Genomic DNA, 9,290 nt, shown 5'->3' with positions numbered 1-9,290 from the left:
CATGTTATGTTTTGTAATATGTTTCTTTGTCCTTATTTTCTAACTAGGAAACTTCCCAATTATTATGATGCTTTGTTGAGTGCAATGCACGCATGTATGACATGACAGAAACAAATACATAAACGGTGTACCTCCATTGTCATTTTTATCATCATATGTTACTTGCTTATTGAACTTCATTGGGGCTCGTAACTGTAACAATTGCTGTGCTAAAACAAATAAATAAAGAATGAAGTCTGATGGCTTTATTGACAATTTTACAGAGCTTTTGGAGGCAAATTCTCAGCATATGGGAACATTAGTATGCTTATGAGAACAATGGTTGATGGTAAGGACTAGGATCACACATTCCGAAAACTGAGTAGGACTGGTTGGCAACTGGAAGCTTGTTGCCTCTTGCTGAACTTCAAGTAGATTCCTTGGACGTCTGATGGGAAGTCTTTACTGGTTGTGCCCCCAACACATCCGTCATGTTTTTGTCAGCATCAGAATGGTTTCCCATTGTGTTTTGCAACAACTTAATGGATTGTAATGCCCTTAATGAACGTGATCTCATTGGTACAAGCAATGTGTGGCTTACCATCTTTTTTCTTAGGGTGGTATCAAATGAATATGCATCAAAACTGGTATGCTCAGTATCCTTTCTATGTAAACAGAGCTCTTTTGGTCTATAATACAAGGGACTGTCAAGTATGAACAGTGTTCTCTCTTCTGCTTGCAAAACCCTGTACGGTTCTTCAAGCTACACATCAACTGACTGAGGTGACCGTTTCCAGGGAGAGAATGCTGGGATGCAAGAATCGTGCTTCAGTAGGAAGGTTCAGAGCTCAAATATTCTGAAGATACTGAACCGGGTCTTGCTTCACCTGATATTCCGAACAGTTTGGAGGAGGGGTCCCAAGTTTTTACAAAATATTCCACTATTGTACAGAACGCCACATCCTCACCGTTTTTGGAAATTCAGGAACTTGATGCACAGTGCAAAAACCAATGTGAACAGAACTAAAATGCCCACATGCGCCCCTGCCACTGCCCCCAAAAAGCTATGATGGTAGGCAAAGTTTTCATCAAGGTATTGGGCTATTGACATCTTTCCACTTCCAACCACGCTAATTCTCTTATTGTCAAGGTCGCCCCATTGTGATGTGATTATACCGTACAATGCCCAGGAAACAGGATTTCCCCAGTAATACCACCTCCACCATATTGGAATGCGCTGAAATATTGCAGCATGTTAGATTGGAAAACTGTAATAAAACATGTAATTCATGCATGCAACCAAAAAACGTGTGAGAACTGCTTACATTTTTGGAAATCATGAAGCCAGAGAAAAGATTCCAGAAAGCGTAGAAGCTTGCTGATATAATGGCAGCAAATGTGGCATTTGGTGAGACAGCCACACTCATCATACCATAGAGGGTGAAGTTCAGAAAGGTAAAGAACATGAAGAAAAGGTACCAAAACACCTTGGTAGCTGACCATGTCAAGCTCATTGTGGAGTACACAATCATTGCATATAAGATCGTTTGCACCAGAGTGTAAGGAATCTCAATCAGCACCTGCAAGTTTATCATAAAAGCATTTGGAAATTTGTTCGTGGGCTGGAAAACTCCAGGATATAGAAATTACAACAGCATACCTGTGAGACAGCATATGATACTGCTGAGTACATTCCAGCTGCCTTTTCACGGTAGAAAACAGTTCTTTCAATATCTACAACTGGCTGAACTGTATTTGCATTAGTTATTCCGAGAAAAAGTGTAGCAGCATACACCGCACCAAGAACATTCAGCACATCTTTATCTTCCTCTCTGCAGAAAACAATCAAATATAGCTCTCGTCAGTGTATCTGACCGTGCTCATAACATCTACACTTTTGCTTCCAAAAAGAACATGCACTTACATACTGGAGCCGACGTTCCAATATACTGTTCCAACCATGAGTGCTATTACCATAGTGAAGAAAATCCTAACGGCATTATAGTCCGGATTTCTCCAATATGACCAATGCAGTTTCCATAGTGAGGCCTTACATTGTGTAAGGAAGTTTTGGGAGTATTTAGTTGAAAAATGAAGGTCCTGGGATCCTGGAGATGGGACACTCAATCCCCTGATAAGAGTTTTGTTTTGCCTGAAAAACAACACATCAGTTGCTCATCAGAGGACAACATTATCTTGAATGTTTGTAGAACTAATTATTGCCAAAGACAAAATATGCTTACTCATAAAGGAATGAGTTTCTGTAAATTTCAGCAAAATTGACACCAAGGTTTGCCTCAGCTCCTTGTGAACTGACTTCTAGCATCCATGTTGCTGGATTGTAACCTTCCTTAATCTTTGGAACACCAGGGATAGACTACAGTACACCATCCACATTAGATTGTCAGAGAAGTCATCACTAGTGCATGAAAGGTCATACATTGTGACCTGTTGTTTGAATATGAAGCCTTTGAACTCACCTCAAAGTACTCTACAAGTTTATGAGAACGGTGACCAAGGGGCCCAGCATAAATTACCTCCCCACCCCTCTTCATCAGAAGCAACTGTTTTGAGACATGAAATGGACAGACAGTAAGCAACCCGATAGCACAGCTGCAGCAATGATTAATTGAAGTATTTGTGAGAAGCTTAGATTTTGACCAATTCAACATAACATCCTTTTACCTCATCAAAGGCTTCAAAAATATCAATGCTAGGCTGGTGAATTGTGCAGACCACTGTCCGTCCAGTATCCACAGTGTTACGGACTGTTCGCATCACTATAGCTGCTGCTCGGGCATCCAACCCAGAGGTGGGCTCATCCATGAAGATGATGGAGGGATTAGCAACAAGTTCTACAGCAATGGTTAACCTTTTCCGCTGCTCTGTAGAAAGCCCATTGACTCGAGGAAGGCCAACGATTGCTTCACTGATGGAGTTGAGCTCTACAAGCTCCATCACCTGATCCACAAACATCTGCAGATGGAAGCCAAATATGGTCATGTCATAAGACTTAATGTGCTGCCACATATTTTGTCATGTCACAAAATTTCATGACCTACTGCCTTTGGCTTAAGTATAGAGTTTCACTGACCATTCGTGTCTGCTTATCCACCTCCTTAGGTAACTGAAGCCATGCTGAGTAAATAATTGACTCCTTAACAGTGATGTTTGGTGAATGAATATCTGTCTGTTCACAGTACCCAGCAATGCGGGCAAATGTCTCCTGGTTCTTTGGGTAACCTGATATGTTTATACTACCTTCAATGTAACCCCCTGTTTTCCGCCCAGCCAGCACATCCATAAGTGTAGTTTTACCAGCCCCACTAACACCAACTAGAGCTGTTAATCGGCCTGGTCTGAAAGCACCACTCACACCTCTTAACAGTTGAAGCCTATCATCAGTAATCCCCTCCTGCTTCATTTCCTGACCCATTGCAAAATCAAAAACCGATCAGACCAGCACAATTGAATACCCTATAAATTGCAACAGGCATGCCATAATACTAAGAAGTAACAGAGTAAGAAACTGAAAGACAAAAAATTCACATGTGGCGATTTTGAATTCTGCTGGGTAAATAGAGAGCTTACAGAAGGCATGTCAACGTAGTATTTGATGTCATCAAACGAAATAGACAATGGCTGAAAAGGCAAGACCATCCCCCTCTTTGCAACTTCCTTAACTGATTCCTCCGAAGCATCAGACCTTGTACTGGACTCTCTTCTCACTATTTCAATGCCTGCCCATCCAAAAACTGATCGTGAAGGGGATAGCTTGGACAGATACTATGTAATCTACTCAACAATTGAAAATGTTTCAGAACCTCCGGCTCCAGATGACTTGGGTCGGCTGGAGGAAGAGCGTCGCCGTGAATTTGTTTGTGGCCAAGGCTCAGCAGCCTGCTGATGTACATTTTCTTCTTCAACATCCTCTGATTTAACAGAATGAGACTTCGCAAAAGCTGTAACACGAAATAGACAGAAAAGCATCTCTCAATGAAAAGTAGAAGCACAGAAAATTAAGATACTTTTATTGGCTGCCAAAATTCAGCATATGAAATATTGAGGTAGAGTCTTACGGTTAAGATAGGTCAATGCAATTGTGTAGAAAATATTGAAAACTACAATGAAACCCAGCAATCCTGCCACACCAATCCAATACCAGGAACTCTTCTTAAATATGTCACGCCCTGCTAGTACAGCTTTGCCAACAGTAGGAGCTACTGAAGTATCATTGAACGGCTGTACGTAAATTGCAATAACATTCAAAATCAGTGATAATAGAAGGAATATAACTTGTTCATACATTGCATTTCTGTTTAATCTTGATGACAATAGAACGGATGTAACTAAGGCAACAGCATGTGTTCTTTAAAGAACTGCAAAGTAAGAGAACATTTGACATGTCATAGACACTGTTAGCAGCAGTACCTTATCCCATCGAGGTGCTAAAAATTCAGTTACAGCCAAAGCGTTTGTTCCATACATCATGGGTGAGATCCAGTACCCCCAAATCCACCAACTAGGGATGCTATCTGCAAAATATCGTTCATCTGTCAAAATTCAGGCTGCATTACCACTCATACTAACCCTTGTATAAGGCAAAAGGTGCCTACCTTTAGCTATTACAAAGCCCCCCAAAAGGAAAACAACCATAAGCGCAAAAGTTCCAAACGTGTTGGCCACAGTTAAGTTCCTTCCAGCAGCACCCAAAAACCGGAAAAGTCCATAGGCCATTTGAGATAGAAGAAACAAAAGGAACAACTGTTGAAAAAACCTGTACAATGCCGTTTTCATTCATCAGAAGATGCAGCCAAAAAAAGATCCATACAAAAACACAGCTGATGGCATTCCTTTGAGCAAAAGGCCAGTGTAGACCTGCTAGCCTCTGGTGCAAACCCAATCACATAATAGGTGAGGGTCACCCAGATTCCTGATTCGAGCAACGAAATTGGTATCTTTATCAGAATTGAAGGAAGAGCATAAGCCCAAGCTGGGAAGAACATTTGATCTCGCTGTTTATAAAATACAGGGAGCCGTTGAACACACATTGCCAGCTCAAAGAACCCATTAAACATCAAGGTGACCAGGCCAAAGTACAGGGCACCCAAGTAAATATTCCCATCTTTTACAGTATCATGATGAAGTTTTGTACGGAAGAATACCGTCATTGTGACAATTGCAACAAGAGCTACCTGCAAAATCCCAGCACACTTCTCACAACAAGAACTATTAAGGAAATCCTGCATTCGCCTTTTTAAACACTGGATACAGCTTCCTCTAGAACAGAAACTGTAGATGAGATGTGATATCTAAGTTTCTGGCCTGCTCTAGGATATCAGACCTATTTTACTCCAATCCTATATCCTGTCTACAAGATATTAGGCAAGCTTACACCAGGTGTTTCTTTTTCATTTTGATGACAAATCTTGTGGCAGCATACCTGGATTGTTTTGAAAACATAGAGAAAAGAATTGCGCTTCATAAGTAGGGCCTCCCTCCAAAAGCAAGCTTTAAGAAGCTCCCAATTATTGAGTCCGTACTTCTTAGAGGTAAGAGATGCAGGGTGGCTTCTTAATTTGTCAAAAGGCACAGATAACTCTTGTTGAACATGGCGACCCACATGATAAGAATTGAAAGCATCTGAGAACTCTTTCGCAGTGATGAACCTGTAAGGCTTGGCTTTGTCAGCCCAATATTGTTCTTGATCCTTCCTGGATGTAACCTGTAAGGTGCAGAATCTGTGGTGAATTTTTTGGGTTTGTCATCCCACACTAACGAGTACACATAAAGCGCAAAACTACAAAGAAAATGTAATCTATAAGTGAGTTATGAAGGAAAGTAACAAAGACATTACCTCTTGTAGAAAATCAGGAGTGCTTTTTCTTTCAGGACACTTGAAACCCATACCCCCAAAGAAGTTCAAAACTGAGTCTCGAGGTCCTTGGTAGACAATGTGACCTTCCGAAAGTAGAACCACATCATCAAAAAGTTCATAGGTCTCTGGGGCAGGCTGCAAAAGCGATACCATCATTGTGCCATCAAGCAAGTGCACCGACTGGCGCAGGCATTTCACAATTTGGAAAGTGGTGGAGCTATCTAGTCCTGTAGATATTTCATCCATGAACAAGGCTCTGGCAGGTCCTACCATCATTTCACCTGCAAAATTACTTACTATGAGAATCATAAAGTCTGAACCACAGCCTCTTTTTTTCAGGCTTTGGCTGCCAACACGGACACACACAGGACTAAATGGACAAGAGCCCTTGCTATAAGTCAGCATGTACATTGCCCCATCCAAGAAATGAATATCTGTTCAAAGTAACATACCGGTTGTTACCCTTTTCTTCTGTCCTCCAGATATTCCTCGCAACATGTCATTCCCAACGAAGGTATCAGCACAAATATCGAGTCCCAGAATCTATTGGCATGAATCCAGACACACCACAGGCATTCATAGTCAGAACATAAGCATTGACACTATCATCCTTAGGAGCATTTGAAAGGGAAAGATACCATACCTTCAAGACATAATCTGTTACAATACTAGTTTCTTGACCTTCCATAGCAACTGCCTGCAGAGTTTCGAATCAATGTAATTAGACAAATTGAATCTTATGCTACTATACCATGTCACACTCTCCAATGTCACAATGCATAACCATGCTATAGTAGACAAGATTAGGCAAGTAATAATCACCTTCATAAAAATATCCAGGTCAGGATCTGGTTTGATTCCTGCTTCCTTTTCTCTTCTAAGAAGCTCCACCAGCATTTCTATTCATAAGTAGTTTGTTAGCCCTCTCCTGTGTGCTCTATAATGCTTAATCTGGAGAAGATCACCACACGAAGTTGTAGCAATGACTAAAGTAGTAGAAATGCTTACCATGTCGAGTACCTACACCCTGACACCGACCACTAAAATCAAGTGTCTCACGAACAGTCATTTCACCGAAATGGATATCATCTTGACTGATGTATGCTGCTGTTCTTTGAGCAACAAATTCAGAAAAAGTATGACCATTGTAGGTTATTTTTCCAGAAGCCTGCACACATGCAAAGACTTTGGTGTAAAGATGCAATATCCATGCAAGAAAACAGTATTTGAACTCACTACTGATCATCCAGGCGAATACACAGATATTTAAGCTCTGTGATGATCCCTTCCTCCCTGCTATCTTTTATGGTTAACTGTCTGGTCACTAAATTAAGCTTACTTTGAGTTCAGAGTTGAGCTTTCCAGCAAGCGTGAGGAGGAAAGTTGTCTTCCCCGAACCTGGGGGCCCAAGTAGCAACGTCATCCTGCTCAGCACAACGAATTAAAACATCAGTTACTAGACCTTGGATCTAACTCAGCTGACAACAAGCACATAAGACATCCTTGAACATGCCTGCCTAATGCCACATCACCCAATCCCCGCATGCACTAATTCCAAACAACAAATGCAAATGCATATTTTAGATTTGAAGGTTAAATATTAACATGGAAACAAACCTAGATGGCTTCAGTGTCCCACTGATGTTGTTCAGTATTGTGAGCTTCTTTTTCCTTGAAGGTAGCAAGTGAAGCTGGCCTAGAATCCCCTGTAGAGGCATGACAGCTTCATTAGAAGAAGTGGAAACATCATCTGGGTACCTTTTTATTAACATATAGTTTGATCATGAGACGTGGGAACAGGTTAGCTGCAAACTCAACAGTCCTGCACTTGAATTATGATTAGCCGGCATGACTACAGCTTGAGACAAACTCAAAACCTCAACTAGTCATGCTGTATTCCACAGGATATTGCGTAATCTCTATTGACATACAGACCTCTATCTGGTTTAAGGTGAAATTCCATAGTGTTGGCAGAGCTCTGCTCCCGATATAGGCATCAGCTGTTATTGTAAGGTGTTCAAACCTGATCTCAATTTTTGGGAGATCAATTCCAACCCTGCAACAAACAAAATGTATCGTCGGCTATTGAAAGCAATTCAACAAATTCAGGCCATTTGTGTGCCACAAAATGGCCAAGTATGATCTTAGACTGTATGATCCACAATTTGACAAAGTGGAAGGACCCTGCAGCTTTCCTTGCTATATATGATGGCTGCCAGTCCATGTATTTTTCCATGTTTGGGAGTTAACAATTAGCTGAGAGGTACGGCAGGATTCTGAGAAAGACTTGTGCTCTATAACTGCCACTTTACAAGGCCATTCACTGTGGAATCCTCATCCATGGTCACATGCAAGGAAGCATATGATGATGCAGGGGCAATTTCAAGGGACCAAAAGAAAATACAACCTACTTAGCTCTGATTGAACTGAAAAGCGTGGTACAGTTGGATGTACCTGTCAATTCGCTCTCTGAGCTTCAAGAGAAAGCGCTCATTGTCTTCATGAGCGACGCGGAGGACCTTTTCAAGGAGCTGAGTTCTCTGCAGGAGCGGGAGATCGGAGACAAGTACCTTCTCATTCGAGATGAGGCCGTTCTCGGTGATTTGCTGGAGGATGCCAGTGCGGGCACGGTCGTAGGTGGGGAGCTTCTCAATGGCAGCCCACTTCAAGGCCTCCTCATCATCCTCCTCATCCCTGCGGCCACTGCCGTAGCGGAGTGAGGCACCTGCGTGGGATGAGCCTGGCCAATTCAAACCCCCACTAACGGTGAAGAAACTCTCCCCGCGGACGCTGCCAGACCGGGAGCCGAGCCTATCCATGGGGATAACAAAAGCTTATGTTCTCTCTTGATTTGCAATCCCTGGGAGATGGAAAGCCTCACACAAGAAACACTCTAATATACTCTTGCAACTCCTGTAAAAAGGCTTACATAGAGCCCACTAATGTCCTGTTGCAGCAGTGTGCTAATATTTGAGATGCAGGGCAGCTTCCTCTGTAGAAGTTGGAAACACCTACGAGACACAACAGGCTAGCTGGAGACTATGTAAGGGATAAAGGAGGGGGATACAAAATCTGATGGGGATAACAGAGGCTGCTGCACCATTATGAGATGGCAAGCAGCTGCCGTCTGGAGGTGGGAGCAGATGAGCAATGGAGGAAGCCATGGCGAATGGGTGGGCAGTATGTATATACATGGGGGGGGGGGGGGAGGATTTGAAAATGTGTGTATTATTGACACATGAAATGGACGGTCAATCGTTGTACACTTTCTACAGTCCTATCACGGATATGGGCAGAAAAGGAAAAGAGGCAATAGAGACCTATTCTCTGCATCGACACAAAAGGGAAAGGAGAGAGAGAGAGAGAGAGAGAGAGAGAGTGTGTGTGTGTGTGTGTGTGTGTGTCTCTCTCTCTCTCTCACACACATTCTCTC

At 42.3% G+C, this 9,290-nt stretch overlaps 1 protein-coding gene across 1 annotated transcript; it reads right to left on the bottom strand.

Moving 5' to 3' along the window:
- Positions 1 to 223: 223 nt before the first annotated feature.
- On the bottom strand, positions 224 to 9,073 carry LOC148031536 (pleiotropic drug resistance protein 1-like). The gene is made up of 24 exons (XM_087685073.1): positions 8,312 to 9,073; positions 7,793 to 7,913; positions 7,475 to 7,563; positions 7,197 to 7,281; positions 6,866 to 7,025; positions 6,680 to 6,756; positions 6,501 to 6,554; positions 6,310 to 6,400; positions 5,837 to 6,138; positions 5,423 to 5,704; positions 4,858 to 5,174; positions 4,596 to 4,756; positions 4,411 to 4,514; positions 4,059 to 4,221; positions 3,804 to 3,941; positions 3,571 to 3,719; positions 3,074 to 3,406; positions 2,665 to 2,955; positions 2,460 to 2,543; positions 2,223 to 2,356; positions 1,904 to 2,131; positions 1,640 to 1,811; positions 1,305 to 1,559; positions 224 to 1,216 (listed from the first exon to the last, which is right to left on the bottom strand). The coding sequence occupies exons 1-24, from the start codon at positions 8,674 to 8,676 to the stop codon at positions 944 to 946; spliced, it is 4,428 nt and encodes a 1,475-aa protein (XP_087541199.1). The 5' UTR covers positions 8,677 to 9,073; the 3' UTR covers positions 224 to 943.
- Positions 9,074 to 9,290: the final 217 nt, after the last annotated feature.

The sequence above is a fragment of the Lygodium microphyllum genome, chromosome 9, assembly GCF_053477565.2.
Source record: "Lygodium microphyllum isolate KBCC chromosome 9, Lygodium_microphyllum_v1.1.10, whole genome shotgun sequence".
NCBI lineage: Eukaryota > Viridiplantae > Streptophyta > Polypodiopsida > Schizaeales > Lygodiaceae > Lygodium > Lygodium microphyllum.
This window is presented reverse-complemented; position numbering and strand designations above follow the sequence as displayed.

Bases quoted from the DNA above. Each gene is read 5' to 3' on its own strand.
- LOC148031536 (XM_087685073.1), bottom strand. From the start codon at position 8,676: ATGGATAGGCTCGGCTCCCGGTCTGGCAGCGTCCGCGGGGAGAGTTTC. The intron at 7,282-7,474 runs GTTTGTTTCCAT...TGTGCTGAGCAG, and splicing joins GGGACACTGAAGCCATCTAG to GATGACGTTGCTACTTGGGC. The intron at 1,217-1,304 runs GTAAGCAGTTCT...GCAATATTTCAG, and splicing joins GCTTCATGATTTCCAAAAAT to CGCATTCCAATATGGTGGAG.